Source organism: Asparagus officinalis, chromosome 8 (assembly GCF_001876935.1).
Source record: "Asparagus officinalis chromosome 8, Aspof.V1, whole genome shotgun sequence".
Classification (NCBI taxonomy): Eukaryota; Viridiplantae; Streptophyta; class Magnoliopsida; order Asparagales; family Asparagaceae; genus Asparagus; species Asparagus officinalis.
The window spans coordinates 73,083,454-73,100,896 of NC_033801.1; the positions used below are offsets into that span (position 1 = coordinate 73,083,454).

Sequence of the window (17,443 nt, forward strand, 5' to 3'; positions counted from 1 at the left end):
TATCTTAATTTTAGTTTTGAGTTCTATTTGACTAATGGCCCCTTGATGTTTGGTAGGTTCCGTACATAATTAAGGCAAAATTCATTCTCTGTCCTCATCTTTGCCTCGCTACATATCAGAGAGGGTAGGAACGAGGTTTGTTTCAAGGTTTGCCGTAAATACAATGATCTAAAGGATAAATTTCAAAAAAAAATGCCGTACAGTTTACGTGTATGTAGATAAAAAACTAGTAGTTAAAAAGGATGTCGCTTTGAATAAAATACGAGGAAAACAAATATCCGTTTTGCTCAAATTAAAATTTTAATAACAGAACAACAGTTCTCTCCTCGTATCCTAATAACCGATCTCAAATTCAAGCTGAGGATTAACAAGGAGAGTAATTAGTAGGGAGTCCCAGGCTTTATAAATATCAGAAGCCTAGCTACACACAGCTACCCTAAATCATGGGCGACGATGAGTTGGCTGCTACGATGAAAACAAAGAAGCAGAAGGGAGAACCATCATCGCCAGCATCAACTCCAGTAATTGCAGGTTGCATGATCCCGGAGGAACTGATCCTCTGTGAAATCCTCCTGCGGCTTCCTTACAAATTGCTTTGCAGATTCAAGTGCGTCTGCAAGAAGTGGAACAATTTCAAGTTCCTCCCAAATTACCAACTTGTCTCAGTTGGCAAAGATGAAACAAATGTGTACACAATCACTACGTCTGGAATCACGGTTTGCAAATCATATCCCAACTCCTTCTTCCCTAATAATGATTATCGAGCTAGGCTCATCAACTCTACCAATGGCCTCCTCTGCCTTGAATTGGAGAATAATACCATCAACCATAGATTCTTATATGTTCACAATCCTCTAACAAGCGAGGGCCGTGTCGTCCCTGACAGCGGTGATCGTGTAAACTCCGCTGCTTTGGCATTCGAGTCAAAAACCTCGTCTACAGGCTACAAAATCATCCATCCTGTCAAGCTCCGTTATGATCGCGAGAGTAGTGCAAGGCGTCGTCATATACTCACTTTTGGATTTGAGATCTTCTCATCAATCACTAGCAAGTGGGTTTCAACCAATGCAAAAGTTACTATCCGAGACTTCATCAAGCTTGGGAAATCCATTTATGTCAAAGGAGTTGTATACTGGGAATGCTCCAATCAGTTGATGTCATTCAACATTAAGGAAGATGTTTGCACAATCATAACACTACCTGAAAAGACAGATGCCTTTGATTACAATGAGATGGGAGTGTGTAAGGATCAACTGACGTACACGAAACTATGTGAATTATATGTGCAAGTGTGGTTGTTGAACAACAATGGCAATTGGGAGCAGATATACAAAGTGAATATTGTTCAGATGGTTGTGGATAATGAGCACTTCTTTCTACCGTTGGGCCTGCTGCTGATGAGGAAGGGTAAGAAGGTAGAATGCCTGGTCTACATGAAAAAGTGGTTGGCTCTACCATTTTATGGTGGAGAGAAGCTGTACATGAGGGTGAGGGTCGGTCACAGTGAGCAGATAGTGATTTCCTATAATTTCAAGACAGGAGACGTCTCCAGGAATATAGAAGATCGATCTGCAGATCGGATACTAGCCTACAACACATGATATCCAGTATGCATGTGTGCGTTCATGCTTGCAGGTGGGCATGCGTGCATGCTTATTCATTGTGTTTCTTTACTTTGTATATACTGGAACTTTCACTTTCATTTTTCACACTTTGCTAAAAATTGTGATAACATTTATAAACATATCATATGATGAATGCAAGAACGCATGCTTTTCTGCATGCATCCATCTATTTCCTTCTTACACATGCGGTTTCATACATGTTCTCATGCTAATGGAACCACATGCAAATGCATATAAATTTACTATGGAAATGTCGTCACCCCTTCATGTTTAAAAGTTACCGTGTCACACCTTATGACCCAAGGCACTTGATAACCATGTTCCATCCTCGACTAGGAACAGGGACATGCGGTTCACCTTATTTTTTCTAAACTGGTTAGGCTCACTCCAATGCTTCTGACTTGAAATTACAGAGATGACCAAAATATGTTCTGATGTACTTTTAGTGTCTTTACTCTGTAATTGTTGTATACCCTATCTGTGGTCCTTTGTCTTGATACTATAACATTTAAAACTTTTGCTTATCTAAAATGTGTGTGTGTTTGAGATATTGGTCCTTTGTCTTGATACTATAACATTTAAAACTTTTGCTTATCTAAAATGTGTGTGTGTTTGAGATATTTGGGGCTTAATTGGCTGCTATCTTCCGGGTATTTGTAATAGAGTCATGAACTTCAAGCCTAGCTGGGATGTCTTTGTAACAGAGTCATGAACTTAAAGCCTAGGCTGCACAGCTACTTCCGAAAAGATGGACCTAGCTACCTAAAGCTCATATATTACCAGTATAATGGACGAAGAAGGTAAAAAAAATGCATGTCCAGCGACATATCTTTTTCTCTGAAAATCATAGCTGAACAAGGTCCACTATAGAATTTATTGGCAAAAAAGTGGCGGTCTCTATTGGTGCATTTTAGCGGGCGAAAATTTTCCCGCTATTGTGCACCTCCGTCTAGATCTACAATGAGGAAGAAGAAGAAGAAGAAGATTGGGAGTAAAGGGACTCCTAGTGCTACTCTGAGAGACTCTATTTTCGTTTTCCCCTCCTCTTCGTCTACTCGTAGATCTGAGGAAACAGAGGGAATCGAAAATGGTGAAGAAAACAATGGAACAGTTGAAGCTCGAGAGGAATCGTTGATGGAGCTAATGGGGAGCACAGGTCCGATTGGGGTGAAGAAGAGAGTGCTCATGGAGGAAATACTGGCTAGAACTACCTCTCTCTCTGATCCTGCTCAAGTTCATCTCAGATCTGACTCTACCTTTGCTCGACAACTTAGTAAGAGTCCTAACTCAATCTCCTGGGATGAAGATATAGAAGATGATTTTAACATTGAGAATGATGAAGATTGTGATGAAATTAATAGCAATGTTGAGATTCATGCAACTCCTGTAGCTCAATCTTCAAAAAATTACGGGAAAATCAATCTGGAGGAAAAGAATGATGAACTGAAAGATGAGATAGATTTAACAAAGGAAAGTGAAGGAAAGAAGAAATCCTTTGCCAGCTTGTTTACAGATAATAGAAAACCTGGAAAAGGTTTGTCCCTTAATTTCATACCATCTGATCAATCTAATGCCGCTGTTTTTACTGAAATGGAATGGAGGGAAGGAGTTGATTATTGGAAGAATGCTTTAGTAGGTCATGTTATAGGATTCAATGCAAAATTCAAATCCATGGAAGCATATGTAAATAAAGCTTGGGGGAGAATTTCAATTCCAAAAATCATTTTGATCAAATCAGGTGTTTTCTTGTTTGATTTCCCGTCGGAGCAGCAGATGAGAAAAGCGTTAGATGCAGGACCATGGTTTTTTGGCTCAAGGCCATTGGTTCTCAAGCCTTGGTCAATTGACTCTGAAGTGGAAAAAATACAAGATTGTTCTTATCCATTATGGGTACAATTTCCAAATTTAAAGCTCAACCTATGGAGTGCTACAGGTATCAGCAAAATCTCAAGTCTTATAGGATGTCCAATAACAACTGACATGCTTACAGCAACAAGGCAAAGGCTAAGCTATGCTAGGGTTTTACTGGAAGTGAAGCTGCCCTTAAAAGAGTCATTACCTGACACAGTTGAAATACAAGGACCTGATGGAAAAAAGTATAGGCAAAATGTCATATATGAACTTAAGCCAAAATGCTGCACAGTTTGTAATATTGTGGGACATGATACTGAATATTGCAGGAGGCAAAAAGGAAGAAAAATGTGGGTTCCTGTTAATAAACAGAAGGAAGTTGTGCAGGTACATAATGTGCAGACTGATACGCACAGTGCTCAGGTGCAGGTTGATAGATTGAATACTAATGCTGAAAAGGAGAATGATGTGCAACAGGTTTTACCAGATAATGAATCTGCATATGAGGCTCAGGGAAAAGATAGTATGAGCAAGAAGGGTGCAATACACCACAGCAACTAATAGAAAACATGCACAGCTTAAAAGACAAGGGTAAAGCTATAGATAATAGCTCACCAGGTGCACAAGGCATAAAGCATGGTAGCCCATGTCTTACAAATGTATATCAATCCACAATTGTGAATGCATCAGGATTCACAAGTGTGAGTAGAGCACATATTGCTAGAAGAACAACAATCAACATTGCTGGGAATTCAAATCAGAAAACTCAATTCTCCCCACTAGATCCACAGGTATATGACTTTGACCCTTGTTGCTGGGAATTCAAATCAGAAAACTCAATTCTCCCCACTAGATCCACAGGTATATGACTTTGACCCTTGTCATATTGACAGGGGGGATCAATAAATGCATTTAGCCATTTGGAATATTAGAGGATTCAACAAATCCTCTAAGCATTTGATTGTAAAGCAATTTATATATCAGTACAATATTCCCTTTATAGCTCTTCTAGAAACAAAACTAAAGGAAGAAAAGATGGAATTTATATATCAGTACAATATTCCCTTTATAGCTCTTCTAGAAACAAAACTAAAGGAAGAAAAGATGGAGCATATTGCCAGGAAATTTGCTAGAGACTGGAATTGGATTTCAAATGTTCAGGAAGCTGGTAATGGGAGAATCTGGATACTCTGGAACAATGATTTAATGACAGTTTAAAGTATTAGCACAACTGATCAATGCCTGACTTGCTTTGTCCAATTGAAAAATGGAAAAGTATCATGCCTAATGTCTGTGGTTTATGCCTCAAATCAAAGGGAGAATAGGAAAAGATTATGGCAGGATCTTCTGGAAATCAAACAAAATGTAAACTGCCCTTGGTTGGTTGGTGGAGATTTTAATGCAATCATTAGTGCTGAAGAAAAAATGGGAGGAGCTCCTATTTCAGATGCTGACACAGAAGACTTCCAAAACTTTATATCATCAAGCCAACTACTTCATATCAAATCTATTGGATGTTTCTACACTTGGAATAATAAGCAAGATGCTAATACTAGAGTCTGGAGCAGAATAGACAGAATTCTGATTAATGATAGATGGTTGCATCATTATACATCAAGCCAGGTGGAATTTCTAGTACCAATGTGCTCAGATCATTCTCCAGCTCTTGTATCTGTTGGGGAGGAGGATTTTCAAGGAAAAAAACCTTTTAAATTCTATAAAATGTGGACAAAACATCCTAACTTCTTAGCACTTGTGAATTCTGTCTGGGGTCAAGAGATAAAAGGGTACAACATGTACAAGTTTTACTCTAAACTTAAGATGCTGAAACCTGTCCTCAAAGAGTTAAATAAGAAGCACTTCATGAACATTGGGGAGCAAGTTGCAAGAGCTAAAGAGGAATTACTGGGAGTACAAAATCAGATGAGTCTGGATCTTCTAAACCAGAATCTGATTACTCAGGAAAAAAAATGCATTCAAAAATATAACAGGCTGCTTCAATGTGAAGAATCATTTCATAGACAAAAAGCAAATATCAGTCGGGCTGTGCATGGGGATAGAAGCTCACAATATTTCCATTCAATCATGAAAGCTAAAAGACATCAAAATAGAGTGTTAACACTCTATTCAGAGAATGAAAGGAGGATTACAGATTTGCCTGAAATTGCTACTGAATTTATTGAATATTACAGAAATATGCTTGGGAAAAAAATGAATACTCTAGAACCAGACCCTGCAGTCATCTCTGATGGTCCCATTCTTATGGATAGACATAGAAATGAACTGGAGTCTCCAATCACTAATGAAAAGATCAAGCATGCTGTTTTTACTATCTCTGATGAAAAGGCCCCTGGACCTGATGGTTATATTGCATCATTTTTCAAAAGCACCTGGAATATTATTAGTGCATACATGATCAAGGCTGTTCAGGAGTTTTTCAGTTCTGGTAAACTACTTGGCTCTCTCAATACAACTACCATCACCTTAATTCCTAAGGTTCTGAATCCAAGCTCACCATCTGAGTTTAGACCAATTTCCTGCTGTAATTGTGTCTACAAAGTGATCTCGAAAATAATAACTGCTAGAATCCAGAAAGTCATTGGATATTTAGTAAATGATGCATAGTGTGCCTTTGTCAAAGGAAGGATTATCTCAAATAACATTCTACTTGCTCATGAGCTGGTAAAGCATTATGGTAGGAAACATATATCCCCAAGAGCTACACTCAACATAGATTTGAGAAAAGCATTTGATACAATAAGCTGGGATTTCATTAAAGCTATGTTGACAGGATTGGGATTTCCAGGAAAAATGATTGGATGGATTATGACCTGTATAACTACTACAAAATTTTCACTATCCCTTAATGGATCTCTACATGGATACTTTAAAGGGGCAAGGGGACTGAGGCAGGGGGATCCTCTATCACTATATTTATTTGTTATTGGGATGGAGTATTTGTCCAGGAGGATGAAGAAGCTTAGAACTGATAACCTGTTCAAATACCATCCTAGATGCTCTGGCTTGGGGATAACTCACTTAATATTTGCGGATGATTTGCCATTGTTCAGCAAAGCTGATATCCAGTCTATTAGTAAACTGAATAGTTGTCTTCAAGACTTCAGTAGAGTTTCTGGATTAGAAGCAAACTCCAATAAATGTGCTGTCTATCTGGGAGGGGTTGAGGACAATGTCAGGAACCAAATATGTTCTCTACTGAGCTTTTCTGAAGGTTCTCTACCAATTAGATATTTGGGGATGCCTCTGATTTCTAAAAGACTTTTACATCTTGATTGCTCAAGTTTGATTAGCAAAATTTTAGAACAGATTCAAGGATGGCAAAGCAGAAGAAAAATGTTATATGCTGGAAGAATTCAGTTAATTAAAACTGTTATTATGGGGATTCAGAATTATTGGACAAGTAGCTACATTCTACCCATAAGAGTTTTGTAGAAAATAGACAAGTTATGCTCTGATTTCCTATGGAACTGCAAGATGCATCTAGTATCTTGGAGAGATGTATGCACAGACAGGAAAATGGGTGGTCTGGGGTTATACAGTGCAAAAACATGGAGTTATGCAGCTGCAATGAAACTATTATGGATGATTCATACAAAAAAAGATATATTATGGATTAAATGGGTGCATGAAAACTACATACACCAAGTGGATATATGGCAAATTCAAGCAAGAAGAACTGATTCTTGGATGTGGAGGCAATTACTCAAGGTTAGAGACTTGGCTCTCAATAAATTTGGTGATAGTAACAATCTACAGAGAGTTATGAAAGAATGCTATGATAATGGAAAAATACAAATATCTGAGATATATAAAGCCCTGACTCACTCGACAACTCCTAATGATACAATGTCAGACTCAATCTGGGGGGGCTGCACTACCCTAAACACTCAATAATTGTAGGCATATAAAATTGCTTATAGGTCCCCTAGCATATCTCGGCACAAACCGACGAACCGACGAGGCGACGAGATCGACGAATCGCACAGAAGCGACGGAATGCATCCACCCGCGTGCAGAATCAAGCTAATGAGTTGAGGAATCAACGAGTCATCCAACCGAGAGCGAGGATTGAAGAGTGAACTCGGAGCTTGAAGACCAGAAGACTTGCACCATTCAGATCTGATCCTCGGCGACCATCCACGTCAGAAAAGGCAGGATCTCGAGAGGAAGAAAGAACAGATCTGAGATCTACACGAGGCTACACTCCAGATCTAAGCTTGGTCTTAGATCTCGAGATCCGAGCGATTATTCCCTTGGTGGATTAATCCCTCCCGGCTATTATTCCCTTCGTGGAATAATACCCGCATACTCGTGTAGATCCGACCGGATCTAGATCGCGCGGTGGTCCACGGATTAACCCCGGCGCAGGCAAAGAACCCACCAAAGCGAGCGACCGCAAAACAGGAGCTCGTGATTTGTTCACAGAGGAGAGTTGTAATTTTTCTTTATTTTCTTTGATTTAGTTGTAACCGGATCTATAAAAGACCGGATCTTTGTAACCCAAGATGACAATCATATCAATGAAAAAGAAAACAGTTTTCCACGCGAACAATCTGGCGACCACAGTGGGAGCCGACGATCTCGCCAACGAGATCGATGCGTCGCAGCCGCGGATTGCAATCCCGGTCGTGGAGGAGGTCGAGTACGAGTTCGACCAAGCCAAGTTCGAGGAGTACGTGTCCTCGTCCGGCTCTATCTCCCCCCGCAAGTCCAAGAAGTTCTCCTCCGGGAGAAAAGCTCGTTGGTTTGAAGCTGCTCGGGAAGCCCACGAAGCTCTCAACCCAACTGACGCCGAAGTTGCGTCAAATGAAGTTCCACCGACCTCCAATCAGGTCAACCCAACTCCCGCCAACGCCTCTACTGTTCAGGGCGTTGTGACTCTCTCAAAGAGAGCCCGCCAGAGGCGTCGTCAACGCCTTGCGCGGCAATTCGCTAAGGCGATGGAGTCTACGGACGGATTCCGCTACCACGCGGAGTTGAAGAACAGAAGAGGCAAACAGCCTCAACCACCAATGAATGGCGACTCTTCCAAGCCGCCAAAGAAAGAATGGGTCCGCGTCAAACGAAACCGTTCGACGCTCGAGGAGCGCATTCGCAAGCGCCGCGCGATGTCAGCGCAGGCACGGGCTCAAGCTCAGGAAGCCCGTAGAAAGCTGCAAAAGGAGGTGGAGAAGAAGCCACCACCAACACGCCAAGTCTGGAAGCCTAAGTCTGAAGTGGCGACTCAGGCCAAAAAGCAACCAGTGCAGCCTTCTAAGGAAGGTCAAACTCCGGCGAGTCAACCAAAGTCGCCGTTAATCCCAATAACTTCTCCGGGAGATCATGCAGAGTCATCCCGCAAGAAGAAATCAATTTTGGAGCGCCTCGGTCCAGTTCCTGACGTGAGAGGCAAAGCTCCAATTCACGAGCGTTTGGGCCCGATGAAGAAGCCCAGAACGACTCAACATACTGGGGGTCACCATCACCTCCAGCATGACAAAGAACTCAAGGCAGCTGCGCGCACCAATTTGTGCATTGAAGTCCAAGAGCACGCCGAAAATTCACGCCCAAAAAGGCATGTTTTGAGGCGGGTAACCTTTGAAAGCCCAAAGAAGGCAAGTCAACCTCAGATGGAAACATTATCATCTGATAGTGATTGTGTTGTACCTGAGAAGGCGTGCCCGCACACGATAGGTTACTCTGACTGTCAAAATGACGAGTTGTACTATCGTGCTGGGGGTACGAATAGAACCAGGAAGAGGAGTCCCCGAGAACAGGAAATTCAATGTCCCTGTTCCAAACTCATTCGGGCGGTATTGTCTGAATGCAATTGCATTAAGGCGTATACCTGAGAAGTCGTGCCCGCACACGATAGGTTACTCCGACTGTCAAGATGACGAGTTGTATTATCGTGCTGGGAATACGAACAGAACCAGGAAGAGGAGTCCTCGAGAACAGGAAATTCAATGTCCCTGTTCCAAACTCATTCGGGCGGTATTGTCTGAATGCAATTGCATTAAGGCGGTCCCCGAAAGAGTTTCAGTTTTTGAAAGACTCAGTGCGGAAACGCCAAAATCAAAGCCTAGGCACTTCCAACGAAGAAGAAGGGTGATTGAAGACGGAGAATTTCCGAGGGTCACCACCAACATGACTAGCAAAGGGACATTGGCACGAGATGATTTCGAGTCAATTCTGAAAGCCTCCCGACCTAGAACCCGTCTGCAGTCCGGAACCATCGAACGAGCAACCTATGGTAGGGTTCGGACGAGACGTCCTTCAGAAGATGAAGAATCTGATGCTGGTTCCGCGGTTGCATCAGATAATACGGTGTCCAGCGAGGGAGGAGCAGATGGCCAAGATGCTTGAAGACGCTTTGGCTAAGCAGAAAGAAAGTTTCAAATTTGAGATGGAGATGGCCATGCAGCAGATGAGAGAAATGCATGACCAACAGATCCAAGCATTGGCGAACCAACAAGGCGAGCAGAATCATCGTAACCCGATTAATGTGGAAGATGAGGATACAAATGCTCGTAACACCAATGATCCTCCCGTCAACGCAGGGGGTGGTAATGAGAATGCTGGCGAAGAAACCGGCGAAAACCTGAAGATCAAGAACCTCGAGAGCAAAATCAACACACTAATTTCCGCTCAAGAGACGAAGAAAACAGGCATTCCTTGCCCATACCCAAGAGAATGGGAATCGATCCCATATCCGGCGAAGTTTAATCTAATTAACTTCACGCCGTTTAATGGGATGGGTTCACCTACCCAGCATTTGATTTACTTCAAATCGCATTTGGGGGTGATCTCTGGTAATGAGCCTCTGATGGTGCGGTCATTCGTCGGCACTCTTCGCGGAGCCGCCTTCGATTGGTATCGCCGCCTCAAGCCAGGCAGCGTAAACAGCTGGGATGACATGGAGACCAAGTTCCTGGCCAACTTCTTCGACGACGACACCGAGATATCTATCGGATCGTTGCTCGATGAGAAGCAGAAGGACGGAGAGTTAGTCGATACCTTCGTCAAAAGATTCCGGAACAAGGCGATGAATTGCCGGGACCCGATCACCGAGGAATTCATCCTCCAGACCTGCCACAACAACCTCGCGTTGGACGTGCTAGAAGCAATGGGGACAGCACCATCCAATACATGGAAGGACTTGAAAGTCCGGGGAGAGCAAGCTGAGCGATTCCTCAAGAGGAAGAAGGCGGAAAGAGGCCAACCGGCGACAAGTGCTCCAAAGCAAAACTTCGTCCCACGGGGGAAAGGTAAGGCACAAGCTAATGCAGTTGATGCTAATCAAACCTTTCAATTGCAACCTCAGCAACAGCCGCAGCAACAAGCACCCCAACAATCTCGAGGACAATGGCAACAACGGCCTCAGAAGCAGAAATCTGCGGAGCCGAGGTTTCCTAAAGTGTACTCCTTCAAGGATGATGAAGTTCCCGGCATCTTCAAATACCTGTTGGAGAACAACAAGATCCAGTTGCCGGTAATTGTGGATCAAGAAGGGGCCAGCAAAGTGACGGATCCAAAGTACTGCGCGTACCATAGAGCGGTCCACCACCCTACGAGATCATGCTACCACCTCAAGGACAAGATCCAGGCGTTAATCGACGTAGGAGTCATAACCCCGAAACCTGCCAAGAATGTGGGGGCAAACGCAGTGTCGATCAGTTTCGGGTCGGTGCCTACAACTTGGTTCGAGCCAAAACGCGTCACCAAAGTCGGGATGAAGACGGTGAATGACGATCCGCACGGACAGCGCCAAAAGGGACTTGTGCCGCACACAACCCCAAATGGCGAAATCCTTTGGGTTCATCCAGATTTGATTGAAGATGAACAATGTGCCGGTTCGTCATCCGGGAGAAAGTCTAAAGGGAAAGGGAAGTTTTGTTATGGAGTCTCTGCCATCCCAGGGAAAGATGACGAAGGAATCCCCACCTTCCCGCTCTCTGAAGAAGAACAAGAAGCTTTTGCGACACGGAGCGGAAACGAGTATCATTATAATTATCCGCCACCTATCGAGCAGGGGGTGAACAAGCAGGGACCAACCAAAACTCTCACGGAGATGGGAGTGATTACAAGCCCCACACCGGGTAAAAAAGCTCTACGACAGCCGGTGGATAAACCAAAAGAAAAGAATCCCCAAGAGTTACAGAATCCGAAGCAGTCTCGTTTCAGTCGTCCAATTGGAAGAGACAAACCGGAAAGCTCGAAGACTCCGCATAGCTTCGACATTATGGCGCAATTAGCCAACATTCCTGCACGGATAACGCTGTATGAGTTGCTGCGATTATCCAAAGAAACCAGGGAGGCCCTACAAGAAGCTTTGGCCAATGCAGAGGTATTTCTGACTCAAGTCAAGCCGATACCTGAACAGCCAGAACCGCTGAGTCAACAGTGCAACATAGCGACTAAGAACCTTCCCTGCATTACTTTCACCAAAGAAGATATGCAGACGAAGAATTCGAACCACGATCGGCCGTTATATTTCGTCGGATACATTGGCTCCAGCCAAGTCAACCGAATCCAAGTGGATCCGGGTTCTGCTGTGAGTATTATGCCGCTTCGATTGATGCACAGGCACTGTTATTTATGGATTCAACACTAGTGGGTCAAGACCCTTGGGTAAGATCCGGGTGAAGTGCCAGATGGGAGATCTGAAGACAGAAGTCACGTGTTATGTGATCGATGCGGAGACTTCGTACAACTTACTATTGGGTCGGCCTTGGATCCATAGTAATGTGATAATTCCCTCTACTCTCCATCAGTGTTTGAAGTATGTCGACACTGACAATGAGGTTAGGACGGTGGTCGCGGATAAGCAACCATTCAAGGGGTATGAGAATTATTTCACCGATTCTCTCCTTTATGGTAACGAATCCGATACTGAACCATCGGCCCAGGGCACAGACAGCGGAGAAGAAGCTGATTCTGAAGCCGGATTCGATTACGATGGTGGTTTTGTTTTAAATGACATTGTACCCTTTGTAATCAATCTTGACGATGAACAATCGTCAGACGGAGGTTGTAACTGGCAACTTGCCGATATTGCAATAAAAGATGATTTAGAGTACTCCTTGTCTCTTGATGATGTGATGAAAAAGTTGTATGATAATCCTGAGTTGTATATGCCGATCCGATCGTCCTATGTAACAAAGGAACGCCTCCAACATTCCTTCGGAACAACCATGGTCATCCCGAACAAAGTAAAAGGCGCTAAAGAAGTGATTTATGGTAAAGGAAAAAGCTCCCCATTGCCACATCATTTCTTAAGCGAAGATGAAGATGATGACAAACCTGGTCGACATCTATCCAAGTATAGTCCAGAAGCACGCAAGCTCATGGAAAAACAAGGATACGATTTCACACTCGGAGAAGGGTTATATTTTGGTCGAGGTCCTCGTAATCCAGCCAAAGCAGTATATGTGCCAAAAGGAAGACCCGACGATTATTACAAATACGGGAGAGGTCTAGGTTATGTTTCCTCGTCTGATGATGAATGCGGTTGGCAAATTATCGACCAAATTGCTAACAAAACCAAGAAAGGGTACTCTCCTGATTCTTCTGCTGAGGATTCCGATACAAGTCTGGGAGAAGCTTTCAAAACCCTAATGGCGAACATGACTACAGCTGAATGATGATCAAATGCCAACGTGGGAAGACCCGTGGGTGCATCATCTAAGTATGCAGTACGGTGATAGGTTCGAACAGAGAGAACCACCAACCGAAGATGAAATAGTCCAAATTAATATGGGCGATGAGGCTAACCCAAAGCCCATATTCATCAGCGGTAGTCTTCCTCCAGAAGAGAAGGATGAATTAATTGCTCTCATCAGGGAATATATCGACGTCTTCGCATGGAATTATGAAGACATGCCAGGGCTCGACCCCAATGTCGCAATGCACCGCCTCGATATCAAGCCGGATGCCAAACCTGTCAAGCAACAGCAAAGACGGTTTCGTCCGCAGATTATGGAAGCCATTGAGGCAGAGGTTAAGAAGTTGATCGAATCAGGATTTATCCGAGAGGAACAACATCCAGACTGGTTAGCCAACATCGTTCCCGTCATGAAGAAGAATGGCAAAATCAGGATTTGCATCGACTTCAGGAACCTGAATGAAGCATGTCCGAAAGACGATTTCCCTCTCCCAATCACAGATGTCATTATTGACAATACATGTGGATTTGAGAGGATGTCCTTCATGGATGGATTTTCGGGATACAACCAAATCAAGATGTATCCAGAGGATGAGAAGCATACAGCGTTCAGAACGCCCCTCGGTGTCTTTTGCTACACCGTAATGCCTTTTGGTCTGAAGAATGCCGGCGCCACGTACCAGCAAGCAATGACCAAGATTTTCCAAGAACATCTCAGGAAAATAGTTGAATGCTACGTTGATGATTTGGTTGTAAAAAGCCGCAACAAGGAAGATCACATCAAGGATTTGAAGACAATGTTCGATCTCATGAGGAGTCATCAGTTGAAGATGAACCCCACTAAATCATTTCTTGGAATGTCCAGCGGAAAATTTCTTGGGTTCGTCGTCACCACTAAGGGTATACATATCGATCCTGATAAGGCGAAGGCGATACATGAATTGCAGCCCCCGAGGAATCTGAGAGAACTCAGAGGATTGCAAGGGCGTTTAGCTTATATCCGGCGTTTCATCTCAAATCTTTCTGGGAAGTGCCAACCGTTCTCTAAGCTGAACAAGAAAGGAGTATCATTCATCTGGGATGATGCCTGCCAAAAAGCGTTCGAAGATATCAAAACATATCTGGCGAACCCTCCTGTTCTCGTTGCACCGAAATCTGGTAAACCGTTCTTGATTTATCTCAAGGCGATGAACCACTCGATAAGTGCCTTACTAGCGCAAGACGATGATAACGGTCACGAACAGGCAGTTTATTACCTCAGTCGGACCTTGGTAGGCGCTGAGTCTCGATATCCGATGATTGAGAAAGAATGCCTTGCATTGGTATTTGCGATGCAAAAGATGCGGCATTACCTGGTGGGACAGACGATCTACGTTATCTCCAACGTTAATCCAGTACGGGTGTTTATGACGCAACCGGCCTCTATGAATTGGCGGCTAGCGAAGTGGGCCCTTCTTTTGTCCCAATACGATTTGCACTTCAAGCAGCAGAAATCGATCAAAGGGCAGGCGATCTGTGACCTTTTGGCGGCAAACCCGACCACAGATACGGCAGAAGTGTATGATGACTTGCCGGATGAAACCCACGAGGTTAACACCACATCACACCAACAAGTATGGCAATTATACTTCGATGGTGCCTCAAGAGCAGTTAATAAGGTAATAACCCCGGGAGGTTTTACGGTTTCCTCTGGGGTTGGAGTTGTTTTAATCTCCCCAGGAAAACACGTGATGCCTCGGTCTTATTCATTGACTAGTCCGTGCTCCAATAATGTAGCCGAGTACAACGCGCTTCTCATTGGACTCAGTTTCGCCAAAGAGCTGGGGGTCGAATATCTTGAAGCTTTTGGAGATTCGCAATTGATAGTCAACCAAGTTCGCGGTGAATATGAAGTCAGGAATCCAGACTTGATTCCATACCATCAGGAAGCCATCAGAATGGCCGAATCTTTTGAAGAATTCTTCATTGAATATATCCCTCGTCTCCAGAACGCTTATGCAGATGCACTGGCGGCACTAGCAGTATCACTGGCACAACCTCCCGAAGCTGAGTTGTTAGTCACAGTACGGACGCATCAACTCTGCGTACCCATATACAGTACGGAGATTGAAGAAGAAGATGATAGAAACATGAATGCCAAAGAGGTGAATTCAACTCAAATTGGGTCTGAGTCCCGAGATTGGCGTTTTCCTATCATCGACTACGTCCAATATGGTATCTTGCCAGAGGATGTAAAAGAAAAGGAATCAATCCGCCGAAGAGCTCCAAGATTCTTCTATAATACCGAAACCCATACATTATACCGTAGAGGGTACGACGGTCTTTTACTCCGATGCCTTTCGAACAGAGAAGCAAAGGAAGTTCTTAAGGAAGCACATGAAGGAGAATGTGGTGCGCATCAACCCGGTCCTAAACTGTATGATCGCATCAGAAGAATGGGGTATTTCTGGCCAACGATGGTTCGTGACGCAATTGAATATTCCAGAGAGTGTCACGCCTGCCAGATACATGCAAATTACATGCATCAACCGCCAGAGCAATTGCACACATCAACCACATCATGGCCATTCGAAGTATGGGGCATGGACATTGTTGGTCCTATTTTCCCCCCTTCAGTCAAAGGTGATCGGTTCATCCTCGCGATCACAGATTATTTCTCAAAGTGGGCTGAAGCGATTCCGCTTAGAGAAGTGAAGACGAACAACGTCATTAATTTCATCAAGCATCATGTCATCTACCGACACGGTGTGCCAAGACGGATCATTCATGACAACGGTCCACAATTCATAAGCAATGCCTTCGTCAGATTCTGCGACAAGTTCAAAATCGAAGATGTTTCGTCGACAGCTTACTACCCCGCCGCGAATGGATTAGCGGAGGCGTTTAACAAGACGATCATCAAGATCTTGTCAAAGCTCGTGAAGACCAATAAACGAGACTGGGACGATAAACTCGGTGAAGCACTCTGGGCTTACCGCACCACCATACGCACGCCTACGGGAGCTACCCCGTATTCGCTGGTATACGGATGTGAAGCTGTGCTACCGCTGGAAATTCAAATTCCATCCCTTCGGATCGCCCTCACGACGGAGATGACGACGGAGGAACAACATCAGAAGCGTCTCGGAGAGCTCGAGAGGCTGGATGAAAAGCGTTTGGAGGCTCAACAACAAATCGAGTTTTACCAAGCCAGGATGTCAAGGGTTATCGCACCACCATACGCACGCCTACGGGAGCTACCCCGTATTCGCTGGTATACGGATGTGAAGCTGTGCTACCGCTGGAAATTCAGATTCCGTCCCTTCGGATCGCCCTCGCAACGGAGATGACGACGGAGGAACAACATCAGAAGCGTCTCGGAGAGCTCGAGAGGCTGGATGAAAAGCGTTTGGAGGCTCAACAACAAATCGAGTTTTACCAAGCCAGGATGTCAAGGGCTTTTAACAAAAGAGTCCGACAGAGAAGCTTCAAGGAAGGAGATCTGGTCCTCGCTGCTCGCCGACCAATAATTCTCACCTCCAAGAAGAAAGGTAAATTCGAACCCAAATGGGAAGGACCGTTTGTAATAGACACAGTCTATTCAAACGGCGCATATCGCCTGATTACTCAAGAGGGCGCCAGGCAATTAATGCCAATAAATGGGAAGTTCCTGAAAAAGTACTATCCCTAGTACATTCAGGATAACTCGTTTACCGGGAAGTTCCTTGAAGAATATTACACTTAATATTCTAGAGGATAACCCAAAATCATTGTCACCACCAAAATCCCTCACTGATCAATTTCAATTGACAGTGAGTCCACCAAAAATGTTTTTCTGGCCCTCTTGATTCTCTCCATGAGCAAGAGGTCCACTTTCAGTTCGGAGTCCCTTTTCGATAAACGAAAGAACTCCTTCCCTTTTTCTCTTTGGTTAAACCTTGTTCATGGTTATAACCGGAGTTGAAAATTCCACTTCGATAAACGAAGAACCCATTTTCAGTTTAGATAACCCATCCTATAAAAGGCAAGTTTATCTAAATTTTCCAGACTCTCGGAGTGGACACCCCACTTCTAGTCTCTTTGGTTAAACTTTTTTATAGTTATAATCAAAGTTGAAATTTCGCTTCGATAAACGAAGAATTCATCTTTCGATCAGATAACCAATCCTATAAAAGGTAAGTTTATCTAGATCTTCCAGATTCTCGGAGTGGACACCCCACTTCTAGTTTCTTCTTCGCTGGAAATAGAATATAAAATTCTTCCTTTCCAGGATCAGGGAATAGAATATAAAATTCTTCCTTCCTTGTTTTCGGGTTCGCCTTCA

General features: G+C 43.7%; 2 protein-coding genes across 2 annotated transcripts; both read left to right on the plus strand.

The window, feature by feature from the left end:
• Positions 444-1,601, plus strand: LOC109821365 (putative F-box protein At3g16210). Its single transcript, XM_020387556.1, has one exon. It carries the CDS (start codon positions 444-446, stop codon positions 1,599-1,601), a length of 1,158 nt encoding a protein of 385 aa, XP_020243145.1.
• LOC109821366 lies at positions 4,046-7,391 on the plus strand. Its single transcript, XM_020387557.1, has 5 exons — positions 4,046-4,267; positions 4,461-4,644; positions 4,753-5,922; positions 6,118-6,897; positions 6,982-7,391. Exons 1-5 carry the CDS (start codon positions 4,046-4,048, stop codon positions 7,389-7,391), a joined length of 2,766 nt encoding a protein of 921 aa, XP_020243146.1.

Bases quoted from the DNA above. Each gene is read 5' to 3' on its own strand.
- LOC109821365 (XM_020387556.1), top strand. From the start codon at position 444: ATGGGCGACGATGAGTTGGCTGCTACGATGAAAACAAAGAAGCAGAAG.
- LOC109821366 (XM_020387557.1), top strand. From the start codon at position 4,046: ATGCACAGCTTAAAAGACAAGGGTAAAGCTATAGATAATAGCTCACCA. The intron at 4,645-4,752 runs GTAATGGGAGAA...AAAATGGAAAAG, and splicing joins TTCAAATGTTCAGGAAGCTG to TATCATGCCTAATGTCTGTG. The intron at 6,898-6,981 runs GTAGCTACATTC...AGATGCATCTAG, and splicing joins GATTCAGAATTATTGGACAA to TATCTTGGAGAGATGTATGC.